The 27,467-nt window shown below is 60.0% G+C and overlaps 1 protein-coding gene across 4 annotated transcripts; it reads right to left on the reverse strand.

Moving 5' to 3' along the window:
- Nucleotides 1-404: 404 nt before the first annotated feature.
- Nucleotides 405-27,331, reverse strand: TP53I11 (tumor protein p53 inducible protein 11). Of its 4 annotated transcripts, XM_058688735.1 has the most exons (10): nt 15,694-15,868; nt 14,955-15,168; nt 8,156-8,256; nt 5,666-5,739; nt 4,822-4,969; nt 4,163-4,221; nt 3,878-3,926; nt 3,357-3,453; nt 2,279-2,380; nt 405-1,550 (listed from the first exon to the last, which is right to left on the reverse strand). In XM_058688735.1, the coding sequence occupies exons 5-10, from the start codon at nt 4,948-4,950 to the stop codon at nt 1,417-1,419; spliced, it is 570 nt and encodes a 189-aa protein (XP_058544718.1). In that variant the 5' UTR covers nt 4,951-4,969; nt 5,666-5,739; nt 8,156-8,256; nt 14,955-15,168; nt 15,694-15,868; the 3' UTR covers nt 405-1,416. The 4 variants fall into 4 exon arrangements, with proteins under 4 accessions (XP_058544718.1, XP_058544720.1, XP_058544717.1 ...); XM_058688737.1 differs by lacking the exon at nt 8,156-8,256 and having other exon boundaries at nt 15,040-15,168; XM_058688734.1 differs by lacking the exon at nt 8,156-8,256.
- Between the last annotated feature and the right edge of the window lie 136 nt (nt 27,332-27,467).

Here is a 27,467-nt window from a genome sequence, read left to right on the forward strand (position 1 = left end):
TCCCCTCCGCGTGGAACAGTAGTTACAGCTGGGCTTTGGGGACAGCCGGGCCCGGTGTGGGCAGGGCAGGGGGCCCAGGCAGAGGTTCACCTGGAAGCAGCCAGAGCTGGGCTGCACCTGCCCCCCCCCGCCCCCCCCCCCCCCCCCCCCCCGTCCTACCCAACACTATCCCAAGACGAGAAACACATCTGGGGCCTGGGCTGCCTTTCTCTACCCCTGTCCCCAGACCGTGAGGGCCACCACTTCTGTGCACATTTGCGGTCTAGAGGGAAGGAGAGCACTGGGAGTGAGGGCTAAAGGGGGGCACACGAGCAGGGGCAGGGAGGGTGTCCTCAGCTCTGAGGGAACCGCGTGTTAGCCTCCTCCAGGGCACTTGGGGTGGGGACGACATTAGAGGAGTGGCCTGCTGAAATATTTCTATTTATTTCCCCTGCTGAGTTTGAAGGGCACCCAGTCCTACCCCGCCAGGTCTCGGGGGCAGCACCCCGGGGAGAGGGCGAGGGTGCGCGAGGGGACTGAACCGGGCAGACCGAAGGGACGAGGAAACGCCACTGCGTTTCTCTCTTCTTCACCTCCAAACCCCATCACGGGGGTTCCACTTCTCTCTGCGTCCACTGTCGGGGCCGGCCTGGCGGTGAGGCTGCTGACAGCCTCTGGACCCAGGCCAGTTGGGGGAAGGGGACTCCTAGGGGCGTCCGGGAGCCGGGTGGAGGCACGGCAGCCTAGAGTAAGGCCCTAGGAGAGCCTGTGGTGGCCGGGCTTGGGGCTGGGGACCGGGCTCTGGCGACAGGTGGCCTACTGCAGAGGGAGGCTGAAAGGGAGGCACCGGCTCAGAGACCACCACCCCTGCCGGTCCGCCCGCAGCTGAGCTATGGGAAGGGCAGGCGTGTGGGGTTAGGGGGCAGGGGGAAGCTCCCATGGGTGGGGAGGAATAGGGGCACGGGGTCAAATTCTTGGATTTTTCCAGGCATACACGGAAGCCATGTTCAGCCACATGGGCACTAGAGTGGCCGGGGGTGTAGGGAGGACCGGGGGACAGTGCTCAGCCTGTCTCAAACCAGAGAAGGGCCTCCCGGCAGAAGGGGCGAGAGCCCCATCTCAGCCCAAAACCCCACGACTCAAGCTCTCCAGCGAGTGTCTGTCCAGGGGATCCGGAGGCCAAGAGACCCACGAAAAGGAGGCGTTCCTGTGTGGGGCGAGGGCCAGAGGTTCAAGAGGCCCCGTCCCTCCCCAAACCTGAAAGCCCAGGAGATCACAGCATTTGGGGGTGCTCGGGAGGAAAGGAAGGCGGTCAGCCCCGCCTGCCTGGGGGCAGGCCCGGCACAGGGCAGGCTCCTTCCTGCCTTCCAGCAGCCAGAGGGAAACTGAGGCCCCGGGGCCTCCCCGCCACACAGGGGCCCCTGGCCCAGCAAGTGGCTAGACTTTCTTGGGTTTTCGGCCCACTTGGTAGTAGTAGTAAACGCTGATGACGACAAAAAGGAGGCGGCTGGCCAAGAGCAGCAGAATCCCCAGGGACGCGAGGCCGGTCTCCGCGAGCGTGGCACTGACCACTGTGGGAGAAACACCGGGAAGGGACAGACGTCAGCGGAGGGGTGTGCCTCACCCTCAACACGGGGCGACATACTGACGGGCGCCCGGGCGGCTCAGTCAGTTAAGTGGCCAACCCTTGGTTTCGGCTCAGGTCGTGATCTCACTGTTGGTGAGTTCGATCCCCGAACTGGGCTCTGTGCTGCCGCTGCAAAGCCTGCTTGGGATTCTCTCTCTCTCTCTCTCTCTCTCTCTCTCTCTCTCTCTCCCCCCCCCTCCCACGCTCGCTCTCAGAATAAATACATAAACTTAAAGAAGGAAAAAGATGGCATGCTGAGCTGGGGGGGTCCTGCCAGCTGCTGGCCCTCACGGACATGTCTGTTGTGATGTCCCCGACGTGGCAGGTACTGGGGCAAGGGCAAGCATGCCATCACACCTGCTCTGGGTACACAAGTGAGTGATGGGTTATGGGAGGCGGCAGGTGCACGTACACGGGGGAGGCTGTGGCTCTGTGTGTGTGTGTGTGTGTGTATGTGTGTGTGTTCAAGAAGGTACAGGTGTGTGTGGGTAGGTGAGCACAGGGGCACAGACACACAGGTAGACACGGCCACGTGAGCCCCTCCCCCTCGGATGGATTTCATCACTTCCTGGAAACCAGGCAGCAAGAGCTGGAAAGCCAGGGGCCACGCCACCCTGCCCACACCTCCCACCCCGTCAGCCTCCCTGTCTCACTGCCCACCTCAAGACTCACCCAAGAACTGGACCCCAAAGTAACAGGCTTCGGTGAGCAGAGTCCATCGGATGATCACTTTCTCAGCCGTGTAGAGAGCATTCCACATGATCAGGGAGATGCCTGGGGCAGGGGGGACAAAGAGCAGGCTGGGGAGGGCGTCTTGGGCCCTAACCCCTTGGGGCAGGGGCCCGTTCCTCCTCCACTGGGCAGATTTGCCAGGAACCCAGACTTCCACATTCCCCACCCCCACTCATACTCCCCAAATCAAAGCCATCCGCCATCCCACCGAACCCCGTAACCCTAGCTCTCCCACTGCATGGGTGATGTCCTTGAAGCCACCCCGATCTCCACCAGCCCCTGCCCCTGCCCCCTGGCACTGGTGCAGACCCTTGAAGGCTGAGTACAAGTACAGTCAGCACAAGGTTGGGGGAAACTGCATGTGCAAAGGCACGGAGGCTTTCTGAAACGGGGGACTGGGCATCGCGAGATGCGGCCGGAGCCCAGGGCCCACGGTGGGATATGAGGGAGGCGGGTCTGGGAAGGTAGGCTGGATCCACCCCACAGACCACCCCGAATGCCAGGTGGAGGGGCTGGGCCTCTATTCTGCAGGTAAAAGGGACCGCGGGATGTTTTAGAGAAGAGGAGGGACGCTACCTGTGCTAGGCTCTAAAGGCTGTTAACTCAGCTTCCGGCCAGGCACGGGGTGGGACAAATTCGGAATCAGAATGGTTCTAAGGAGAGGCCCGAGGGTGGGAGGGGTTTTGCAGACCCGTGTCGATTTGGTCTCCCACGCTAGGCCGTGAGGTCCTGGAGGGCAGGGCCCGACCCTCATTCACCTCTGTACCCGGATGACCAGGTGGGGAGCTACACACAGTTAAGTATTCGGTGTTTGCCTGAATCCACTGGGTGCATTCCAGCAGTGGCCACGAGATGGCAGCACACACCCAGCAGAGACAGACTCAGCTGAAGGGAGGGGCAGCAGGTGCTTAGAGGGGGAGCCCACGCACAAAGAAAGGCTTCCCCGTGCTCCTCTCAGTCCCCGTGGGTCCCCGGCTGCCCCATAACGTCCCTCAGAGTCTTCCCTAGCAATACTCACTGAGGAGGGCACCGCCATAGAGGCGGATGGGGGTCTTGCTGGTCACCTGGGCTCCATCAAAGACCGCATCATAGAGCTGGTCAGGGAAGGCGAGGGCCTGTGGACATTGGTGGGAAGTTCATGGGCAAAGTTGGTGGGGGTCGCTGTTGAAACATCCTCTGGACATGTCCCTCCTTCCCCCCAGAAGCAGGGCTGAGATCCCTGGGGCAGTCCACTGTCAGAACCTTGATTGGCCCCAAGCCTGCCGTGCCAGGACAGAAGGCTCTGGGTTTCTAGGGGCAACGAGTCAGGAATGTGGACCACGGGATCTAGGATGTTCCAGAGCAGGCCGGGTACAGGTGGGAATGAGTGTCGGGAGCTGGGACTGTGGACGGAGCTAGAGGGCCTTCAGCATGATGACCATGTGGGTAGAGGCAGCGGGGCCCCCAGGGTAGAGGAGGAACCCCCAGCAGAGGTTCAGAGGCAGGACACAGGGAGTCGGACCCAGGGCCGGGGGCACGGTGGGGGGGCGGGGGGCTCACCATGATGGCGATGCCGGAGAAGAGCACAGCAGAAGCAAACTGCCAGACCCTGGGGACACGTGGAGAGACGGGTCACAGCCAGGCCCCTTGCTGCTGCGCCCAGGCCCCAGGGGACCCTCCCCTCTCCAGCCAAGATGTCCAGGGATGGCTGGCGTTAGGGGGAGGGAACGAGACGGGATGGAACCACAGGCACGAGGGCACCGGGGCAGAGCTGATGTGGCAGGGTCTGGCACGGCCCTTCCCCATAACCCTGCCCCCGGCCCAAACTCACGCTCAAGTGCTCACCTCAGCCCCAGAGGCTCCCGAACAGCAAACTTGATTTCATTGCCCAAGACCTGGCTGATCTGTGGACAAACAGGGGTCAGGGCCATGCCCAGCCCACTCACTCCCCTCCCGGAGCCCCCTGGCGTGTCCGGGCACCCACCGGGGTACTTCTGCTCAGCCAGAAGGTCACCCAGGCTGGGAAGGTCACAGTGAAGCCACCCCCCCCCTGCCTCTCCTTGACACCGGGGCTTACACAGGAAGCTGAAAATACGGTGGGCAAGAACAAAAGCTCAGGGGTCCGCTAGACACTGGCTCTGCCACTTACTGGTAACGGCCTTGGGCAAGTCCTGGCCCTCTCTGGGCCTCAGTTTCCTCCTCTACCAAATGGATTAATAACCATCCCCCAGCACTTTAGTGAGATTAAATAATGCTTATAAAGCGATCGTTGCAGTAGCTGGCACATAATAAGCGCGAAATTCATTCTAGCGAGCTGTCTTCGTTTTTGTTACGATTCCCCGGACATCTCAGTTAAGTTCCTAGAGAAAATGAGCTAAGTCCTGGGGCTCCTGCAGCCACAGCTACTCTTCTCCCAGATGGCAGGCCGGACCCGCCTCCCCAAAGGGGTGTGGAGGTGGGCCCCCGGGTGTGGCCAGCTGAAGGCCCCGCCCCGCCCGGCCCACCTTGGAGCGGTGCACCTCCCCGTCGTCGTCCTCCCCGCCCACGCCGAGGATCTTGCGGGTCTTCAGGCGGCTCACGAGGTCCGTCTGGCTGTGCTTCTTCATGAGAGGCGGGGGCTGCTTGGCCGCCATCTCGTCCCGGAGCCGCTGTCTACAGAGGCCGCGGGGAGACACCAGCCTCAGCCACAGGTCCTGCCCGGCCCCCAGACGTCAGGGGCACCCAGTTCGGACCTCGGGGCCTGGCAAGGCCTCCCCGTCAGCGTGGGGCAGCAGGGGGAGCACCAACAAGAAACCTGAGGGCCCAGGCTTGGTAGCCGGCTCCCTAACTAGCCGGCTGCGTGAGGAAAGGGGCAAGTGTCTCCCTTTCCTGGCCTCGGCTTCCTCGTCTATAAAATGGGTGGGGGAGGATGTTTCTAAAGCCCTTCCCGCTGTGTGAGCCTATCGGGCCTAAAGGCACACGGTACACCCCAGGTCACCAGGCCGGACGGAGCCTTTCAGAGCGAGTGCGCCCAGGAAAGGCGTTCGGGCCCAGATGAGACCACATCCGGGAGGTGGGGGCCGTCGGGAGTCTGGGTCAGTCTTGCCAGACGAGGGGTGATCTGCCCGAGTCCTGGGGTCCAGGTCCCCCACGGAACTGTGGCCCAGGCAACCCCTCCGCCTAGCCAGACTCCCTCCCTGTCTCGGGACCCAGCGGAGCCAGGGGAAGGACGGCCGGGATTGCTGGCGGAAGCCCGTGCCCCTCCCTGCCAGGGGCACCCACTGCCAGCCTCTTCCCCTCCCCGTGTCTGCTCGCCATCCTCCACGCCCCCCGCCGCCCCCCCCCCCACCCCCCGTCTTGAGCGCCTACCGTCTACCAGGCGCTGGTCCGGGAGACACGGAAATGACTTGGCCGCCGGTCCTCCCGTTCGATCAGCACCACACCTATGCGAAGGAGATAGAAGTGTAGACCCCGGTGAGGCAAAGGCCTCCGAAAGCTGGCACTGGGCTGGGAACCGCCAGTGTGCAATGGGGGCTGCTTACGCCCATTCTACAGATGAGGAGCTCAAGCTCAGCCAAGTTCAACAGAGACAGGCTGAGTGACTCCAGCACTCTCCCCAGCCCACTGCGTGGCACATTCCAAGCACCTTATTCCAGCCCACAACTACCCTCTGGCAAGGCCGCAGAACTACTCTCACAGATGTCGCCTGCCCCTCTGCTGGGCTTGCTGGACCTCCCTGACCAGGCCTCGGACCTGGGTCCCAGTCTGGCTGCCAGCGGAGGGGTGTGTGTGTGGGACCAGCCAAGTCTCCCCCCTCCCGGCCCTGGTCGGGGCGGCCAGAGGCAGAGCCGTCCTAAGCGTCCTAAAATAAAGCACCCTGGACAAAGCAACATCAGAACGGAATCCAAGCGTGGGGCGTGTGGATATTGTGGCTTTCGACTCGGGCAAAGGAGGGAAATGGCAGAGTGTCTCAAGTTTGGAGCTAACCACACAAGTTGGTACCGATGGCCTCTGGTGAGTGACATTCAAGGCCAAGGGCCCGCCCAACACCCCAGCCTTACTTACAGCTATGCCGTCCCCTCCCTCCACACTCACCCTGGGGCAGGGGAGGGGCGCGGAGGTGGCTGCTGGTGGCCAGGAAGGCCCTCTGGCGGGGAGGTGGCCAGCCCCGCCCGAGAAAGCAGGGTTTAGCCACACTGCTCCTCAGGGGCCGGGCGCTGTCCCCACACCTCAACGCTGGCCACCACTTCTCGTGACCCCAGAGGCTACAATCAGCCCGGTGTCCCTCCCGCTGCCAGGTGGACCCACTCGAGACAGCCTGCAAGAGCCGGCCAGCCGCTGCTGGTGGCAGCTGGGGCTCGCCTCCCCTCACCCGTCCTCGGCCCAGGAAGCACCGGGGGGCCCCGCCCTCACCCCTTCTTTCTCTTCCGGCCTCCCCTCTGGCCTTTCTTTCTTCACTTTACATACTGCAGAACTGACATTTTTTGTTGTTTGCAGTTCCATAGATTTTTGGGACGTGTATAGATTCACACACCTACCACGGGGAAGTCAGGACCCCTGGCCGCGTCATGCTCTCCCCTCACCCCTAGCCCCTGGCCACCACGGATCTGTTGTTGGCCATCACCCCGGCTCTGTTCTTCTTTTTCCCAGTGTGTTATAATACGTAGAATCGTAGCGACTAGAACCATTTGAGACCGCCCCCTTCATTCAGCATAATGAATGAGATGCCTTTGAGGTCCATCCAAGCTGCTGGGCCAGTCAACGGTCTTCTCCTCTTTATGGCAGAGTAATATTCCACGGGACAGACGTGCCGGCTTGGCAAGCCAGCCACTCGCTGAAGGACCGCCGGGCCGTTCGCAGAGTCTGACAATTATGAATGGACCTCAGTCCCGCGGCATAAGGCCGGCCCTCGGGCCAAGCCCACCAGGCCTGGGCTGCATCAGTGACCCCAGCTCAGAGCCACAGCTGCCTTCCTCCGCCCGGTGACTCCTCGCCACCAACGCGTGCACGACATTCCCCTCCGCGCGGCAGGCCTGAACCTGCGAGGCAGGGGCCGTGGAGCGTGGCGGGGCCAGCCCGCAGGGACTGGGTACAGAAAGGGGACTACGGTGTCCCGGGCTCCATTTGACATCAGCAGCGCTCTTGGGGGGGACAGGCTTTATCCACAGGCACCGCCATCAGGTACCCGGGCTGGTGGGACCCGCTGTGGCCTCCCCCCAGCCCAGCCCCCAGCAAAGAGCTCATCACCAACAAAGGGCCCGAGGGCCTCCCAGGGACAAGGAAATCTCCAGAGAGAAGAATCCCCTGCACCTGCCTCGGCACAGCTAACTCCTCTGAGCACTAAGTTCTGTTCCTTCTTCACCCACAGCACAGGGCCCTGCCTGGGGAGGGCAGGTGGGGGGCTGTATCACTCCCATACACCCGCCAGCCCCTCCACACGCCCCATCCCCCAAGGCAAGCCACGTACACGGCCCCCTCAGATCTGCCCTTGAACTTGCTTCCCTTCCCACTCCAGGTGTTTTTCAGCCTGGCCTCACTTTTTTTTTAATGTTGATTTTATTTATTTTGAGACAGAGGAAGAAAAAGAGAGAGAGGCAGAGCGAGAGGGATAGAGAGAAAATCCCAAGCACGCTCCGTGCGGTCAGCACGGTGCCCGACATGGGGCTCGATCCCACAAACCGTGAGACCATGACCTGAGCCAAAATCAAGAGTCGGAGGCTTAACCGTCCGAGCCACCCGGGCGCCCCCAGCCTGGTCTCATTTTAACCTAAGTGAGGACAGAAGGCACCTTCCTTTGCTGTACCCCCTGCATCGCGTCTGAACCAGATGTGCGTTCGAATCCTGATTCTGCCCTCTTACCTGCTGTAGGGCTTGGGGCAGCTGGCTCACTGCAGCTCTCCCAGCCTTAGTTTCTGCCCCTGGGAAATGGGGGCCATGAGAACACTGGCTCCGTGCATGCGCTGGAGGATAGGGCGAGGGAACTCAGGGGGGGCCTGGGGCAAAGTGCCCTGCCCGCCCACACTCGCACTTCCCTCTCTGCCTTCAGCCATTCAGCCGTGCACAATGGAAAAAGCCTGCCCCATAGGGCGGTTGCTTCCTTCCCAGGGCCAGCTGCCTTCGAAGGGCCCCCAGGGCTTCCCCCAGGTGAGGCCAGCTGCCCGAGGAAGGCTGAGGGAAGGGGCAGCATGGAGGACAACCAGCCAAGCAAGGAACAGGTGCAGGGACATTGCAGCCTGCAGTCCCCTAGAGCCTGAGTTCAGGACCCTCTACGTTCTGCCCCTGGCTGGCCTCTCTGACCTCAGTTCCCAATAAAGCCAGCAAGTCGCTGTCCTTCTGAACAGTCGTTCCCATTTCTGAGCCACTGCCCCCGGGAGGGTCCTCCCTGCTCTCGGTCCCCCCACCCCGACACTCCTGGTTCTTTAAAGCCGCACGACCCCTCCCTCCGGGCAGCTTTCTGGGACACAAGCCCCTCCCGACTTCCATGGGTCTCAGTGTGGGTGACCCCTGGCCACTTCCAGCCCATAGGCCTAGTCACATCATGGGCGCCTGGGCTCCCAGAGACCCGGTGATCTGAAGGCAGGGTTGTTATCTCGTCCAAGCATCTTCCCACTGGGCCTCGGCATGCGGGCAGGCCCTTCATCGGCACAGGACTGACAGTTGGGCTGCGGGAAGCAGGCCTCCCGAACCCCCCCCAGAACACCCAAGATCACGCTATGTTAGATGTGGCAGGGCCCAAGGGGAGGCTCTGTTCCAAACACACACTGGACAGGGCAGAAAGCTGAGGCCCAGAGACGGCAGGGTCTGCCTCGGGCCACCCAGGAGCTGGTGGCAGAGGAGCACAGGAAAGGGGTTTCACGGTCAGGCAGGGCTGGGTTTGAATTTGACACCTCCTCCTGGCTGGTGGTCTCAGACAACCGGGTCCAGGGTGCCGAGGACACAGGAGAGTGGGTGCCAATGTCTCGGCAAAGGGCCCGGCCCATGGGGTGCCCGGGAAGCGGTGGGGGTCAGGACAGGCGGGGAGAGCAGGCGGGGAGACCTCACGACGGCCGCCTCCACGAAAGCTGCAGCCACCGCTAGACGGCCAGCGCCGCGGGCCGGGGCTTTCGGTAGGTCTGGCTCGCGGGGCTTGGGACACACTTCCTGGCATGGGAGGGGCTCAGCAAATATTTGCGACCGAGTAGTGAGCTGGGGAAGGGTTTGAGAGCCCCCCACTGCTGGCCAAGCTCTGACTCCCTGCAGAATACACACACCCCCACGCATCAAGTGCGGGGACGTCTTGAGGCCAGGAAGAACATCCCTAAGAGCTCCCAGTGGCAGTAAGACAGAGAGGTCATGACTACACGGAGGCCGGGAAGGGAGAGGTTTGTCAGGGGTACAAAGTGCCAGGGGAGAATGGGAGGGGGCGTGGGGAATATACTGCACGATTAGGCCAACTTGGGCTCAAACCTCAACTCTTTCTCTTACTTGTCTGTGACCTCAGGAAACTTTCCTAACCCCTCTGAGCTTTCATCTCGTCCTTGGTGAAACCACACTGCTACTTCTGAGCTCACAGGGTTGTGATGAGACGCTGAGCACAGGCAGTCAAGGGGCCTGGCACCTGCTGTGAGCTCCATACAGGACAGCAATTAATGACATTGCTCATGGGGCGGCTGCCAAGGAAGGCCCTGCCCTGGCGGCAGGTCAGACGGGCCTGGGGCATCACTCCCGTGCTGGTCCTAAAGGACCTCTCCCAACCCCCCTACGGCCTCCCCAAGAAGCCTGCCTGGTTTCCATAGAAACGGCCGGACTGCAGAGCTGTCCCTGGCTTGGAGACTGTGCCCATGAGGGCTGGCTTAGAAACCTGACCGGCAGGGGGAGGGGAGAGGAGAGGAAGGGCGCCTGGGGTCCGGAACACCCACCAGCTGATTCGGGGCAGTTGCTGCTGAGTCTCAGAGCCAAGAACCACTTCCTTTTCGAACAAGACCCTCTGCTAAAGAGACAGTACACCTGTCCCTCCCCCATCTGGTAGGAACTGCCCCGGAGAGCATCCACCCCAGGGCTGGAGGCAGGGGACGAGGACTTCCAGACCAGGAATTCTCTGCAATCCCCATGACAACCCTAGGAGGACGGCTGTATCGTCACCCCCATTCTCCAGACGAGGAAACCAAGTGACTTATTCAAGCTTCTCGGGGTAAGTGGCAGAGTTGAAACTTGAACCGAGGTAACCGCACTTCAAATAGACATCCCGCGAGGAGCTGGGGTGTCTGGGCAGGGCCGGTGGTGAGGTCCGGGGAACCTGACCTCCAGGAAGAACTACGCTGTAAGCCATCTTCCTCCTCACATCTCACTTTGAAAGTCTCTGGCAGGTTGCCAGCATCCGAACTCCTTCCTTCCTTCCTGGGGTCCAGCCTCCCCTGGGTGAAGGCGCTGTGGCTCTGGCGGGACCAGGGCAGGGCCGCGGGGAGGCCCATTGTTCTGTTATCACACGGGTGCAAAATAGCTGGAAACAGAGTCTGGGGACAGGGCAGTGCCAGGGGAGGGGGCAGTGAGAGGCGGAGAGAAGCGGAGGTGAGGAGGGAGCCCCAGCAAGGAGCCCATTCATCCACCCCGTCGTCCCTTCCTGGGGCAGTCCACCAGCCCCTTGGCCAAGATGGGGTCAAAAGACCCCCAACCCAGAGCCCCCAGCCTGGGTCTTCAGGCGGAGTGAATCTCACATCTCAAGGGCGGTACGGGAGAGGCTTGGGGATGAAGGGACCCACGTTCCTTACTAGCCCTATGCCTTTGGGCAGATTAACCTCTCCTGCACTGGAAATGGGGGTCATGGGGCCCGACTTACCAGCTTGTCGGCAAAGTTACAGCAAAACTAAGAAGCCGCAGGACACAAAGGGGGCTTGGCTAATGCCCATTGTCCTACGGACATCATCACAGTGACTGCTAAGGTGCAGGTGCGGTCCTCGTGGGTGGGTCTCGGGGCCTTCGGCCTTCGGGCTAAGGCACAAAGCCAAGCCGACTTCGGGGCAGCGCGTCCCTTGAGGGTGTAGTTATTCTAAAGGCTGAGCCGGCCTGAGGCAGTCAGCCTCGCCTGTCAAGTAGCTGGTGAGCCAGTCGAGGGCAGGGCCGTATCATCTCTCTCGCGCGTGTCCCACGTCACCCCTGGGCTCAGCGCGGATGCAAGGGAGCAGGGTGACAGGTAGAAAGGGGGGGGGGGGGAGGAGCATGATGCAAATCCCGCCGCGGTGACAGGCCTAGATCCTGAGTCAAGAAAGGGATTCCACGTCCCGTTTCCAAGAACCTCCAGGAACGTGGGAGCTGCCAATGGAGCCCTGAGTCACTGGCGGGGAGACAGGACAGCTGAGGTCACCAAAGACTGTGCCACCGCGGGAAAACCAGGCCCAACTGTGAGATTCAGTTAATTCATTCAAAAAAAAAAAAAAAAAAAAAAATGGGAGCGTGGTCTCTGGGGCCCTCCCGGCTGTGATAGTCATGATTGGGCTTCTAAATTCACACTGCAGCGGCACACGAGGCCCGAGCTCCCGCTGCCTGGGGGCCTCTTGGGGACACGCATATTTTATCCACGAGTTCTCTTTGTTTTGAAGGTGCCTGATTTCCAGAATTGCAGAGGAAAGCCCCAACTTTCATCATAAACAAACATCTGCAAATCGTCAGGGACGAAAAAAGTAATAAACATTCCCTGCAGTGTCGGAAAGGGTGGGAGAGCAGAGGACAGGGAGGGGGCATCCCTGGGCCTCACCCCAGGGCCTGAGAGGGTTGCTGTGTGCAAGCGGGATTCAGCCCTTGACGGCCATCCATCCATCCATCCGGCCATCCATCGTCACTCAGAAGTCGCTGAGAGGGTCTTCCCGGTCCCTACCGTCACTCACAAAGGGCAGAGCACATGGGGAATTTCTGTCCTCTCAAGCCGGGAATGGGCCTGCCTCCCCCACAGCCTGGCGACCGCGTCAGGGCCCTCAAAAGCAGCTGGTGCTTCTGGATCCCATGGGACCATGATCCTGGGGACGGCCTGGCTTCCGGCTGCCATGGGGCCAGAGCTCTTGAGAGGGGGCAGTGGACATAGGTCAATACCCTACCGCCCCTCCCACCCCTCTCCAAACCTCTACGAGGGGAGGACAACAGGGGCAAAAGGAACTTCCCTGCAGGGATGCCAACTTTTCTAGAAGCAAAAGGTGATTTGCCCTCTGGGTGGCTTGGGGGAGGCAGGCAGAAGGGTCCCTGTACTTTTCCCGGGATGCGGATGGGCCAGCCAGGACTGCCCATCTCCCCCAGGCTTGGGGGCTCTGGCTTAGTGGTCAAAGGAGTGGGTTAAGACTCAAAAGGCTTGTGTACCTGCAAGGCGTTGGGCCAGTGACACCACCTCTCTAGGCCTCCGTTTCCTCATCTGTTAAATGGGTGTAATAAGGCCACCTACCATCCACTGACGGGGAGGTGCACAAAAACACCCAGAACAGTACCTGTTCCATAGTGAAAGCTTAGTAATGTTGCTGCTGTTATTTTGAGACTAGGAGACTCAGCTTCTTTGCCTCAGTTTCTCCCTTCACCATACCAGCTTCAGAACAGTCCCCTTCAAGGGGCTACATGTGGATACAGAATGGGGTGTTTATAAGGGATGGCCAAAGAAGGAAATGGGAAGGGAACAGGGACTCCCTCTGGGTCCGGAGGCAGATGCGGCCCGGAGGCACTCACGACAGGGCAGGGAGAACCTGGAGAGGGTTTGGCAATGGATTGCAGGGATATGGGGCCCCTTGAGCTACTAAGCCTGGGTGGCTCCCCTCCATGTTTCCAGCTCTTGGCCAGGCCTGACCCTGACCGGGACACAAACCAGTGTGGCCAATGAGTAGCTGAGCTGCAGGATGAAGTGAAAATATTATAGGCCGGGAGTCAGAACATCGGGCACCCCGTCCTGCTGCCACCGCTACATGTCCCGGGGTAACTTCAGAGCCATCTGAGCATCACTTCCCTCCTCTGCGAAATGGACAGGCGTCATTCCTTTTCAGCCAGCCTTGCCTCCTATCTCTTCCCCACCCTCCTCTCTCCACCCCAGTCACGCTGGCTCCTTACGGTTTGTCAAATACGGCAGATACATTCCTGCCTCAGGGCCTTTGCACAGGCTGATCTCTGCAGGATCTTTATTTACCCAAGCTATTCCCACAGTTCACTCTTTCAAAGCCTTGACTCACAAGTCACCTCCTCAGGGAGGCCTCCTGGACCACCTTTATGTAAAATAGCACCCCCACCCCTCGCCTCGACACCCCCTGACACTCAACTTTTCCCCCTTCAACTCCCAATACGCCATCTAATTTATTTTATTATTTGTTCCTCTACCCTTTAAGTGTCAGCTCCGTGAGGGAAAGAATCTTCATTTTGTTCTCAGCTATCTCTCAGTGCCTGGAACTGTGTCTGGCACTTCGTTCACTAAATCACCATTGGCGTCGGGCCCACAATTTGCTCAGTAAGTGAAAGCACAGAAGAGTCTAGAATTGCGTATGTCTAGGGGTCACTGCTAATTTCATGGCTCTCCTACCCGGCACACCGGCGAGGGGGAGGGCCTTTCTCCAGAGGGGCTGGAGGGTTGTCCATGGCTGAGGATAGAGTTGGAGAAGTTACTGCGGGGCCTGGGGGCAGGGATCCAGCAAAAGTGTTGACAGCTAGACAATGGTGAGGGACTTTGGGTCTCAGCCCTCCACTCCAAATCTGGAAGGATTGATAAAACCTACAGCATGTGGGCGGGGAAAAAAAGACGCCAGGGCTGCTGATCCCCGGGGTACTGGAGCCAGAGGGGACCTCAGGGACCGGACGGCCCATTTTATAGATGGGATAACAGAGACCTGGAGAACACACAGTGCCTTATTTCCTAACAACCCAACGAGAAACACCTTTCCTCCTCCTGGGCTGAGGGTGAGGCTTCCGCTAATGAAGGCACAGTGCCCCCTCCTGGCACTCCACCAATGCCCCCCACCCCAACCCACTCTCCGTCCCTGCACTCTGGGCGGCAGGAAGAGAGGGTCTGCAGAGGGCCGTGGCCTTCTCCACACAGGCCACCAGACATGTAGGTCCAAGAGGCCGCACAGTTGGGGTGGGCATCCCTGCAGCCCTGATGCGTCCTCCCCGCAGGACTGTCCCACCAGGAAAAGTTTGTCTGAAGGAAATCAACCAGGAAGCGCGGGGCGGTGATGGGACCGCCGACTCGGCCTTGGCCATGGGCGCTGAGCTCTGGAGGAGCCGCGGGGTTCCCGGCCTCCGCCCTGCTCCTGCCCCCGCCCACCTAGCTCCGGCGGCGGAGAAACTGGCTCCCCCGGGGCCGCGAGGGGGCGGCGGGAGCCCGGGACTGGGTGGGGGCGGGGAGGGCGGAGCGAGGGGACGCAAAGCAAGCGCCGGATACTGCGGGGCGCGCCGGGGATGCGCGCGGGATTCTGGCGGTTCCTCGACAGACCCCCCTGGATGGGTGCGAGTATTTTGTCCGCGGCAGGAGCCCCAGCCCACGCAGAGCCAGGCCGATGGCCCCACACTGCCCCCTTCCTGCTGAGCGCGCGACTTAGGGGAGACTGGGGGGGGGGGGGGCGACGTCTCCACCTGTGCTTTCCTGACCCTCCCACCCAACCACTGGGGCTTAGGCGCGGCTTCGGTTTCGGCCTCCTCCCCCTCCCCCCCTCCCCCTACCTACCTCCCCGGCCGGGAGTCGGGGGTCTCTCCCGGTCTGGCTCCTTCCTCCTCCAATGTGTCCTTTATCTCCGGCTCCAGACACTCACCCACTTTCGGAGACTCGGGCCTGAGAGCTGGGGACCCCAGGCGGGGAGCTCCGGGCTGTTGGGCGCCCCCACGGCCGGCCGAACCAGTAGGACCCGCCAGCGGGAACTCCGCCACCGCGATCAGCGGCCCTGCGGGGGCGAAGACAGAAGGAGGGGCACTCGCAAGTTTGTGCCGCGCACTCCTCGGACCGGGGAACAATGGCGATGGGGGGGAGGGGACAGAGAACCGAGCGCGGGGACAACAGTCAGACCTCAGGGAGACAGAAACTGCTTTTCGCTCTTTCTCTCTTGCTCCGAAGCACAGGGGGGAGGTAAGGGCGAAATACACAGTCCAACAGAGCAGAGACAGCGGAGGGAGAAAGCCAGGGGAGACAGGGAAACCGAGGCAGAGGGAAGGAACCGAAGGGGCTGGAGGACTGCGCCTCGGGGGGGGGGGGGGGGCCGGGAAGGGACCCCTGGAGTCGCGGCAGAATCTGCCGGGGCCGAGAGGTCCTGGGGCGTCCCGGTCGCGCGCCCGGGGCCCCCATGACCCTGCGGCCGCAGAAGCCCCGCTGGGCTGGGCTGGGCTGGGCTGGGCTGCGCTGCGCAGGTACCGGCCGGCGGCGGGAGGGGAACGTGCGAGCCTCGGAGGCGGCAGCGGGGGACAGAACTTACGTTCCTAGCGCATGCTGGCGCCGGCGCTGCGCGGGGCTGGCGAGCCAGGGGACGCTTGGGCCCTCGGGAGCCTTACATCGCGCCGCCCGCGCGGGGCAGGGCAGGGCAGGGCCGGGCGGGACTGCGCGCGGCGTCCTGCGCGGCCGGGGTTTGCCCGAGTCTGGCGGCCCGCGCTGGTCCCTCCTCTCGGTCCCGCGCGCAAGCCAATGGCGCGCCGTCCCCTCCCACGCGCCGGCTGCCTCGCCCCCGAGGGTGGCCGCCGGGCGGGAGGGGGAGAGGGGTTGGGGCGACTGGGCTCCGGGGCTCCCCAGCCGAGGCTTTCCTAGGGACTGCCTGCGGGGGGCGCGCTCACGCCCCGGGAGAAGGCGCCGGAGAATCAAAGCGGAGGGCCCGCGGCGCCCAGGAAGACTTTTCTGGCAAGTTTCTGAAGCCGGCGCCCCTTTCGTGAGACTATCAACACCCCCACGGGTTGGCAGACCACGCGGTCTTAAATATCCTTGGGGTATCCCCTGGGGCCTAGGCCAGTGTCTAAAATGGAAGGGACTGCTTTGGCTGGTAGATACCCAAGTGTGTAGGGAACACAGTGACAACAATGGTCACCATCTGCTGAGCGCCCGCTCCGTGCCAGGCACCGTGTGCTCAAGGAGTTACAAGCGTTAACTCAGTTGATTCCCGCAACAGCCTATACCAGCCGCATGATTAATCCCATTTTACAGATGATGGTCATTGACTTCGGATTTGGGCTTCCAGCCTAGACACCCCCCCCCCTCCAAATGACACCCACCCCTCCACATAAACCTCTACCTTTTTCATTCTCCAGCCTAAAGCCCGGCCTCAGCCATGTCGCTGTAAGCCGCACTGTCACAGGACCAAGATCTTATCTGGGGCTCCTGGACCCGTCCTGGGGGGCACAGCTGTCAGACCTTGTATCTCTGAGCATCCTGTGGGGGGTAAGGGAGGGTGATGGGGGTGGTTTGGGGGTCTGTGGGAGCCTGTCAGCTTAAAAGAACCAGGCTCCTACAAACGACGCTCCCCCCCCACCCCAATTTCTGGCTCATTTCAACCCCCCGTGACCAGTAATGTGCCTCCCACCCCAAATCTCACCACCCTGCAGCCTTCTTCTAAGAAAAATGCCTGGATCTCTTCATTTTAATCTGATGGGAGTGGGGGTGGGGACAGAAAGGCAAGGTTGATGACACATTCCATTTCATGAGATAAGTAAATAGAGCAGGCAGAGCTGAGTGGTTGCCCCAGGTCTCTAGCTAGGTGGGCATTTTGACCCCAGGTCTGAGCTCTTTCTGCACCAGGTCCTGAAGGGTTAATCAGGCAGGCTCTGGGAGTACCCTGCCCGGGTTCAGACCCTGGCTCAGCCATCTGGCCAGTTATTCAACCTCTACATGGCTTATTTCCTCCGCCTCCGAAATGGGGGTGAGCAATACCGGGAACTGCCCGGGTTGTTGTGGAACAGCAACAGCACACACTTATCGAGCACTAACTGTTTGCCAAGCAGACTCTCACCTGTCTCCCCAGAGCTGGGAATGGGCGGGAGAGGCTGTGCCCTTTGCATGGAAGTAAACGGAACGGGTCCTGGTTTATAAAGAGCTCCCAGTGACAGTGAGCTGTCCTGATTACCAAGGGAACGACTCTGATCCGGAGCCACCTTTGTGGCCCACGGTGCCACCATCCCTGCACCCAGCCGGTGATGGCCAATAATGAATAGGTAAGTGAGTGAATGAATGGAAAGAACTACAGATCGAGATTGTTCCTAAGTGTGTTGGGTGAAGTACAGACCCAAGGTCCACCCGACTTGAGGCTCGACAGGCATCTTTCCAACAACTCAGTCTCAACTCGCTGCCTTAAAAGAGCTGGCTGAAGCTGGGATGATGAATTCATTTGTTGCCTCTTCTGTCTTCCCAGCATGCAAGGCTCTGGGTCGCTACAGGGAGGGTACCCGCCTTGCTAATGTGCAGTGTCGCCTCTGATTGTCCCCCCCCCCCCCACTACCAGTGCTGCCCTTGGTGTGATCACTGTTATATCCAAGGGCCTTACATCAATAGGAGAGATTTTGTAACAATCACCCAAGATCTCCAACATGGAAGGTGCTGCCTGAGTGGTAGTGAGCACCCCGTCACTGGAAGCATACAAGCAGCAGCCAGGGAAGGATTAATGAGGGGTGCTAGGGAAGGGATTCGCACCTTCGGTGGCACAGGATGTGGATAACCTTTGAGCCCTGGGTGTCTTGATTCTGTCTTCCGATTCCCAAGCCCATCAGTGGGGAGCCTGGGAGCACAGGCTGTCCTCCCATCCTCACAAAGGAGGCAGTGTTGACTGGGCTCTTCCTGTGTGCCGGGCAAGGTGCCGGGTGCTGGGGCTCTGGGGGTAACCAGGACCCGGTCACTGTCCTTGGGGAGCTCATAGCTCTCGGGAGTCAGACGCACACACAGCAGCAACGGAGACAGTTCACAGTGACCGGCAAAGGGCTTGATGGGCAGGAGGAGAAAGAACAAGGTATCCATGACCCCAGGCATCTGCAGTCCTTAAAGCGCCCATTAGAAACTCTTGCTGTCTTCCTTCCTACAGAGTTTTCTAAAGTGACGTGCATCTAGTTCAGGAATGTCCCCTTCGACTGGCATTCTGCTCTTAACTTCTCTGTCACCTCATCTTTACACTGGGCGTAAAAAACAATTCACTTCGCGGGGCTGTTGTGCGACAGAAACTGACGTTCGTAAAGTGCTCCCCAAATCTAGGCAAGAACAGGTGCTTTGGCCTGCTGACAAGGAGGTGTCCTCTTTATTCACAGTGCAGGAGAAGGAGCAGTGCCAGAGAGGATGAGAAAAGGGGGTTAGGGCCCTGGCTCTACCCCTAACCAGCTGTCTGACCCTCTGCGGCGCCTGAGAAGCGGGAACATAAAAATACCCGCCTCTAGGAGCTCATCAAGTGTGGCATTAGAGGAGAAAGATTTGCAGGCTGGAAATGCTGGTTCCTAGTATTCTCATGCTTACTGTGATTCTCATTGTGAAACTGTCCCTCAGAGCCCCAGGAGGGTGGGGGAGGGTGTGTGTGAAGGTGGAACCCCCCCTCCCCCCCCTCCCCCGGAGGTGGGGGGGGGACGGGGGCGGGGAGAGCCAGCTGGGGGAGGGTCCCTCCCCTCCAGCCTCCCACTGGAGCCTGGGCGCAGCTGGGTCTCAGGTTGCCTGCCCCGGTCACCCTCAGCAGGGGTGACAGCACCTTCATTGTCCCTGTGTCCGTGTAGGTGCACGCACTCTGACCCGTGCAGATGGGTGGCACATGGGTGAGTGTGTGCCTGGAGGGTGGCGTGGGCACAGGAAATGCCTGTACCTGCGGCCAGAAATCACTTGTGGATTGTGAATCCCTCGGGAGGGACGTGCAGGCAACTGGATTTCAAAGACTCGGCAGAGGCACTAGCGCGGGCAGAGGGACTAGTGCGGGCATCCGGGGAGGAAGAGGAGGAGAAGGGCTAGGGGAATGCCCACTGGGCCTAGTCTTTGGGGCTGAGGCCTGGCGACTGGGTTCACAGTGATCCCCCTCCCTGGGGATAGCGGGCGGGGTACAGAGAGGAAGAGACTGTCGTCAGAGGCCCTTGTGGTTGAGGACAGGGGTTTTAGAGCTGACAGACCTGGGTTCGAATCCTAGTTATGGATCACGGGCCAGCGCTTTCATTTCTGTGAGCCTCAGTTCCCTGGTGTGTAAAATAGGGAGCAGGGTAGAGCCTACTTCCTAGGGGTTTCTGGGAGTTAAGCCCCTTGGCAAGGACTAGGCATTATTGTTGATATTATTGGTAGCAGCCCAGCAGAAGAGAGGGAGAGGGCCTCTGCAGGTGCTGGTGTTTTGTAAACTGTAAAAGGGAGCTCTGAGATAGGAAAACTGTCGAGCCACGGTTAGCTAAAGCTGCCATGAGGAGCGCCATTTTGGTCCAAGATGGGAGGGCCATTGTCCCAGGGAGTGATGCAGAGGAGTTAGGCTTTCGTAACGCCTACCAGTTTCCCTTCCTGGTTCCCCTCACTTCCTCCAGATTTTCCTTCCTGGTTACAGAGCCTGTCTGGCAAGAAGACCTCCGGGGGCTTCCTCTCCGCTGCTGGTCGCCGGCTGAGCACCCCTTTGGGGACCGTGAGGAGCAGCTGGGGGATCAGGCCGGCCTCCCCCACACTGCCTGCCCCCCTCCCCCCCCAGCCTGGGGAGACTGGCCAGGCCTCCTTCCCTCCACCCCATTCCCTGGAGGCCGCCCTCCCTCCTATGAATCATCGTTGGCTGTGGCAGCTCCTCACCTGTGGGAGAGACAACCCCTCAGGATGGGGGTGGAAGCGATGGGGTTCAGCGATGGGGCCTAAAGTAAGGGTGGGACCGCTTGGGGGCCCCGAGGACCACAGCCAGCCCTCTCCTGCTTCCAGGGGGCCGAGGCTCCAGAGGCCAGGTCTGAGCAGGACTTCGGAGTTACACCACCCTACATGTAGGCACAAGGCCCTGGTCCTCTGCTAACTAGCTCTGGGGTCTTATGCAAGTTTCTCGGCTTCTCTGAGCTTCCGTGTCTTCATCTGTCAGACGGAAAGAGGAAAATCACGACGACCTTCAGGGTACTTGGAGGATTAGGTGAGCGTCTACGTGTTAAGTCCTGAGCTCAGGGCCTGGTTCACAGTAAGTGCTCAATAAATGCTCATGGACTTGAGCACTGAATGAACACGTGGAAATGGCGGGGGCCGGAGGGGGGTGCGGTACACGTGGCTGTCTGCAGGAAAGTCATCCTCCACCAGCTAGGGGGAGTGAGGGGGATGTCCGGGGGCCTTGTCTCCTAGGCCCAGGACACCCAAAAACTCAGGAGGGACTATCCCTTGTGGGCACAGCCGACACTTTTGCAAGCCAAAGGCGAGCTTCAGGCCGGGTCAGACTCTCAAAGTGCTGAGCCCTGCCGGAAAAAAGAATTGCTGTGTGGGTAGGGGGCAGCAGATTGGAGACCCCAGGACTGTCGCAGTGAGAATCGACAGCAGCCACTCCGGGCTGGAAGGTCAGGGCCTTGGGTGTCTAGCTAGGGCTGGGGCCAGCGCCTCCCCTGCCTGCAGCCCAAGGGGATGCTGGGCCACCTGGGTTGCATACCCCCAGAAGGCTCTATCTTCATCTCAATAGATAGCCTTTTGAGCACTGACTGTGTGCCAGGCACTGGTCTGGGCACATTATATGTACTTAATAAATCTCAGGAGGTTGGCACCATTATCAGCCCCATTTTAGATGAGGAAACTGAGGCCCACTGAGCTACACAATATGCCCGAGGCCACACCCTAGAAAGCGCTGAGGTCAGGACTGGAACCCCAGGTAGTCTGGCCCAGCGCCCCAAATGGCTCTGACCCTGCTGCTGACGCGGGCGGGCAAGGATGGCCCCCGGACTCCTGCAAAGCAGTGCCCCGCCCCATCCCCAATGCAGTCCTTCAAGTTTGGGACCAGGGCATCAAAGGCCAACGGGTTCTAATTCATAAAAATCCCTTCGGAGAAATGGTTCTCAAAGCAGGGTTACAAGGAACATGTTAGAAACGCAACTTCTCGGTCCCACCTCGGACAGCAAACTCCGGAGGGAGGGAGTCCCCGGGGCGGCAAGGCTCTAGAGTTTGCAAAGTGTATTCTCAGAAACCGACGCTTCGGTGACTAGTCCAGGTAGAGCGAACTAACGAGTCTCCCTTTGCCAGAGTTCGCATCCGGGAAGCGGACGAGATGGGCCCGGAGCCCACGGCGGTCGGTTCGGGAATAATTTTGCCGGCGTCCTCGGGGCCAGAGCGCCCACCCTGGGGCGGCGACGGAGGGGCTCTGAGCAGAGGGGCTGCGGGGGCGGGGCGGGGCGGGGCCGGGTGGGGTGGGGGTTGGGCCAAAGGGGCGGGCCGTGTGTATTGTTCCCCGGGAAGGGCCCCAGCCCCGAGCTACGCGAATAAAGCCCGGCCTGCCATTTTGAGTGATCGGTTTATTAATACTCGCGGGGCCGCTGCCGAGGCGGATCGCAGCAGCCTGGCGGCCGCGCGGCATCGTTACGTAACCGCTCCGGGGAGCGGCGCAGGGCCGGCGCCGGGCCGCGAGCTAAGGCGGGCTGGGGGTTCCGGGCGGGCGGAGGAAGCACCTGCCGCGGAGTCCGCACCCAGCGCGCCCGTTCTCCCGCGCCCGCGGCGCGTTAACCCCTGCGTGGCTGGCCGCAGCCCTCCGCTCCCGGTGGAGGGGCTCTCAGAGGCGGATCCCCTGTCCTCGGGGACCCCCCCCCCCCCGCCCGGAGGTTGAGCCAGGGCTTCCCCTCCCCCAGTCACCACCGCCTCCCTCTCGTCCCGCGGTTTGCGCATCCAGCTCACCTCTGCGAGGTGACCCATTTTACAGATGGAGCTTTGAGGCTCCGAAAGGGTTGGCTTCAGGCACCAAGAATTCCAGCCCACGAGGGTGTCGGCCCCAAAGCCCACGTTTCGGCCCTCGCACCCCGCAGCAGGTCTTTGTAACCTCCGTGGGTCGGTTGGTGCCTCGCCTTTTCCATCTGGGGTCCCAGTGCCAGGATGCTATTGAGGGGATGGAAAGGACTGTGTGCGTCCTTGGCCTCAGGGCTGGGAGAAGGGGTTTGGCTCAGGCAGCACTGGAGCTGGAGTCCGCCGAGCACACGGTGCCAAGGACATGCCACGGCTGTTTGGGTTGGTGGGGGTCAGCATGCCGGGCCTGGCCTCCACATTCCCCACCATGCCCAGACCCTGAGAACCAGCCCGTGCCACACCCCACACGCTTGGGTGCTCAGCCCTCGTGGACTTTGCCCAGGCTGGGCCGTCTGCCAGAAATGCCCTCCTCCCACCCACCGTGCAGTGTGCCAACTCTGGGAAGTCTCTCCTGGCGCCCCCACTCCGCCCCGCCCCCTACATCAGTGACCCTGCAAGGCTGTCTCTTCCAGCCCTCGGAGCACCTGGTGACAGCTCCTAACACATTGCGTTATGGGGGCTCTTGTTACCTGTCTGCCCCCCGTTAGGCCATGTCCTTTGGGACGGCGGCTCTGTGTCTGCTCATCCTAGAACTCGCCCCACCAGGCCTGGGACACACTGGGCCTCTCCCAGCACTGGGTAAATTTGAGATGACGAGTACAGCCCTCAGGTACATTTACTGCTTGGTGACAGTCTTCGGACCCAGACCACAGAACCCCACACACCTGCCAGTGGCTCTGCGAACTCCTAGCTGTGTGGTCTTAGTTAACTTGCAGAGCCTCCCTGGGCCTCTGTTTGCCCATTAGTCACAGGGGTAACAGCAACCCCAGGCTCGCCAGGTTCGGTAGCATTTATTGAGCACTTACTATACGCAAGAGACTTCGTGCACAGTACACAGCAGCCATGAGGACGTAGGGGCTGTTACCGTCTCCGCTTTAGAGATGAGCTCTCACCAAACGGCTAGCTGATAAGGGGCAGAGCCTGGATTCAAACCCTGGTCCATATCTCCTAGGTTTCTCGTCTCCAATTCACGGGATTAGTCTGACTATTCGATGAGAAATAATTAAGGACCAGCATACAGTAGGCGCTCAATGATATCTCTGCACCTTCATTTGCAAGGTCCCAGGGCAGCTCTCCTTTGGCCCCTGAGTGCTCCCCCCACCCCCCCAACCATCCTCAGACCCCAGGGCATTCTAGGAGCCCCTCTCCGGGGGAGGGGGGAGGGCCGGGGAGGGGGTGGGGCCGGAGGAGGGGCTTGCAGGAAGCCTTGGCAGAAGACAATGTGCTGGCTTCTGAGTGTAAATAAATTATTGTTTTACGTCCTCATATAAGAAAAGGGTACAGTGTGCGTTTGCCAATCTAAGCATGTTAGGCTGCGGCTTCCCTGTGTTTTGCCAATTGCTGACATGTGTTTTCAGCCCCAGGCAGTAAACAGAAGCCCACTGTGCGGGGCTGCTCCCGCCGCCCGCGGTGGGGAAGGGCCTCCGACCCGGCCAGAGTAGGTGCCAGTGGGGATGCTGAGGCAGGGACAGAGTTCCCGTGGGCTTCCTCCAGGCCATGGGAACTCAGCGGGACTCCTCACCTCTCTGAGCCTCAGTTTACACCGCTGACGCTGGGCGGATTACCAGCGCCCTGTCTGCTTCACACGGTGAGAAACGGTGCTGCGGAAATGCTTCGCACCGACAATAATAACATTTGTTGTCATCATTCTGGATCTTGAGGGCGGGAAGAGCACCGCACTCCATTTTGCCCCTCCTGGACCTCTTCCCCTCAGCTGCTGCCACCTGCCCTAACATGCCACCCAGCCAACCTAACCCAAGCCATTGTCACCTCCCCCCGGGGACAGCCGTCTTTCCTCCTTACTGGTCCCCCCAGCTCTCAGCTGTGCCCCCTGCAAGTCAGTCTTTCCAGGAGAGCTTTGAAAAAGTTGACCCATGATTGGGAAACGTGGCTTAGGATCTCGCTTAGGATAAAATCCAGACTCGTCGCTGTAGATGGTGTGGCCCTGCTTGTGCTGGCTCTCCCTTTTCTCCTGGCGCTCTGGCCACACCGAGTCCACCTTCCTAGTCCTTGTATCCCCTGAACATTTCTACCCCCCCGCTCCTTGAGGGCAGAGACTTTATCTATCTCACTCACCACTGTATTCCCAGCACCTTACTCTAGGGTATTACAGAAGCTGAGGCAGGGGCAGAATAATTACTGCTAATTAATGACATGTAGAGCAGGGCCACTCCTATTTCAGAGGGAGCCTTGCAGTACACAGCCTGTGCAACAGTACATGGCGGCCAAGGGTAAAGGCCATCCTAGATCTGCCACTTTATTTTGCAAGATTTGTAATAAACTTTAAATTGTTGCAGCCAAAAACAATGAAGGAATGAATGCATGCAGACGCACATATATACATAAAACGAGTGAGAAGCGGAACTCCATTTTTGCCTCAGAGAAACTTGCCATCTGGTGGAGAAGACAGACCAAGCCAGATGCTACTCCCAGTTGCCTTCTTGTGCATCACTTTGTCCCCTACCTGGGCTTGTCCTGTGTGCTGTTGCCTCCTCCAGGACTTTCTTCCCCTATCATGCTCCAGTCCTCATGTGCTGGCTCTCGCTTATGCTTTTCCCACCTCAGTTCATTTCCTCTTGAAACCTTTCCCAACCGCCCTACGTGCCTCCCCCCATCTCTAACTCAAGGCTGGGCCACACAGAACCCCCCACCCCTTCCCAGCCGGCTGACCCCAGCAGTGCCCTCAGGACATTATAGTGGATTTAGATTTGGCAGCTAGGTTCCAAGTGCCCAGGGCTGGCTGAGAGTTACTTCCAGACAAGACTGTGTCTGTTGGCTGTATCTTTGTGCCTAACACAGTGCTGGCCCGTGGTGGGAGTCTAGAAGTGTGGGGGAGTCAGGGAGAGACTGAGAGCAGAGGTGGGCGTGGCTGCCCTGGCCCTGAATTAGAACCCCTTCCCCCATGCCTCTAACCTTTGAACTACTCCCCCCCCCCCCGCCCACCCTCCTGCCTCCTGCCCCCACCCTGCTTTCCCTGCCCCATCAGAGGTCCACGGCTGCCTGGAAGATGGTGAGAAATCCCACAGCCACCCTGGCCTCTCCTCTGTCCAGCCTTCCTGCTCCCTCTCCTTTGCTGTCTTTTCCTTCTACTTTGCCTCAAGCTCAGTCCCCTCCCCCAAGCTGGTGAATGCCAACCGTGAAGAGGAAAAAAAAAAAAAAAAAAAAAAAAAGGCCACTTGGCACCATCAACAGTGAACAATAACCAATTTAAGGAGTAGTCACTGTTGTAATGATTGTCGGAGCCCTCATCACTGCAGAAAATCAGGCTGAGGCTCTGGGACTCCCAGGCTCCCCGAGCTGTGTTGTGTGGGTTGTTTAATAGCCAGGACCTCAGTGTCTCCATCTGTAAAGTGGAGGGAGTGCCATCAGCCCAAGAGAACTGACCAAGTGTCACCTTAGTCTCACGGTTCTCCCTGGGGCTGCAAACTAGATGGGGAGGTGATACAACCTGTGTGGGGCCCCTCCCGGGACATGTTCTTCCTGTGTGGGGCCAGTGGGAGGAATGCAGTCCCAGAGGTGGGCCTGGAGGGGTGACCGGTAGGTTCACAGCTTAGTGGGGGTGGGGGTGGTCTCAGGAAAGTCTTCCTAGAAACGCTGACATTTCACTGAGTCAGGAAGGACGCGAATAGGAGCTATGGAAAGTGATGGAGTGATGGAAAGTCAGAGGCGTCATCTGGTCCCAGCCTCTCATTTTACACGTAGGGAAACTGAGGCTCCCAGAGGGCTACCGGATTTGTTCAAAGCCACCCACACACATCAGTCGCAGAGCCCGAATTGGAATCTGAGTGGCTCGATTCCTGTCCCAGTGCTCTCTCTTATGATGTCAAACTAGCTCATAGCGACAATACGGACGGGGTGTTGAATTCTGCCTGAGAGTCAGGCTCTGTGCTAAATGCCTTACGCGTGTATATGCTGTTTCTTTTCCTCGTTGGATGATCCTGGATAAAGGGAGATTAGGATCTAGTTCGTGGCTGGTTTTTTGTAGCCTCTGCAGTCCCTCCCGGCTTCTCGGCTTCTCCGTTTTTCAGCACGGTCTAACACCAGTGTCCCCAGAGCAGAGAATGGCTTCTGCGCTGCATCCCCGGGGGGCCTGTGTTTCTCTCTCCTCTCTAAAGAGGGCTAGGCAGGGGCCCCTTCCCCAGAGGGGTGAAGAGGGAGGCTTGGGCTTTTCTTCAAAGCAGCCCCCCACTTCCAGGAAGGGAAGCCGTGCGGTCAAGGAGAGAAGAGGTACACATTTCCAGTCCCCGTTCACAAGTCTGCCTCTCTAGGGCCCCTCCTGGAAATGCAGTCCCGCCCCCCGGCGGGTGCCTTCCAGCTTTGAGGGAGGAAATCTGGAGGCACAGAAGGAGCCAGGGTGGGCCCAGGCCCAGGGAAGAGAGGGGACTCTCAGCAGCCAACGGGCTCCTGGCCCAGACTCCACACTGGGTGGGGCACAGGGACGCGGAGCTATCTCAGGAAATGGGGATATTGCTCTGGGCACCACAGAAGCAGGGCCACAAATCAAATGAATTCCAAGAATTCAATGTCTTTTTTTAAATGCACCGAAGGGCTGTTGTCATTATCAGATTTCCTCACGGTTATTTTAGCGTCTAGTGCTGATTTTATTTAGGGTTGCACTGGGGAGAAGGGGAGACATCATCATCTCTCCAGGACTGGGGGCCTTTAAGTGTTATAACTGGGGGGCGGGGGAGGCGGAGATTATCTCAGGGCCATTCCTGCCCTCCCCTGGGGAGATGGCAGGGGACTGTTTTCTGGAAGCCATGAACTAAGAGGTCATGCGTACTCAGCACCAGGCCCGGCTGTCTGTGAAATCTACCTGGCGAAATTGCACGCTTTTGGGTCCTCAGTGTCGTCACCGGTAGAATGGGGATAATTAGTCCTGTCTTGCCTGAGTCTCAGACCTTTAACTGCCATTCAGGCTCAAAGCATAGGACAGAACGGCAGCCCCTGGGAGACCTGGGCATTTCCTGGGAAGTTGACCGAGAATGCAGATTCCGGGGCCCTTCCCCAGACCTCCTGGGCCACAATCTAACCACCCCCCACCCAACCCCTCAAGAGAGCCCTGTGCTTTTACAGCGTGGAGACTACACCGTGAGACAGTGGGCACTCACCGGGAGCCGACGATATGGGTCCCGGTCGCACTTGTCCTCTGAGGAGCTGTGAGGCCTCAGGCTGGGGTCTGGTGACTCCCGTGTGGGCCCAGAGGGACTGGCTTGGTGCCGTCTGAGGGCCTAGCCCTCTCTGAATGGTTGGAGGAGGGTTGGGCTGGGC

Source organism: Neofelis nebulosa, chromosome 10 (assembly GCF_028018385.1).
Source record: "Neofelis nebulosa isolate mNeoNeb1 chromosome 10, mNeoNeb1.pri, whole genome shotgun sequence".
Taxonomy (NCBI): Eukaryota; Metazoa; Chordata; class Mammalia; order Carnivora; family Felidae; genus Neofelis; species Neofelis nebulosa.

What these genes read in the sequence shown, in the direction of transcription:
- TP53I11 (XM_058688738.1), bottom strand. Translation starts at nt 4,950, where the DNA reads ATGGCGGCCAAGCAGCCCCCGCCTCTCATGAAGAAGCACAGCCAGACG. An exon ending in CGGGAGCCTCTGGGGCTGAG is followed by an intron (nt 3,927 to 4,162) that starts GTGAGCACTTGA and finishes ACGTGTCCCCAG; the next exon opens with GGTCTGGCAGTTTGCTTCTG. An exon ending in TCTCCGGCATCGCCATCATG is followed by an intron (nt 3,454 to 3,877) that starts GTGAGCCCCCCG and finishes CAATGTCCACAG; the next exon opens with GCCCTCGCCTTCCCTGACCA.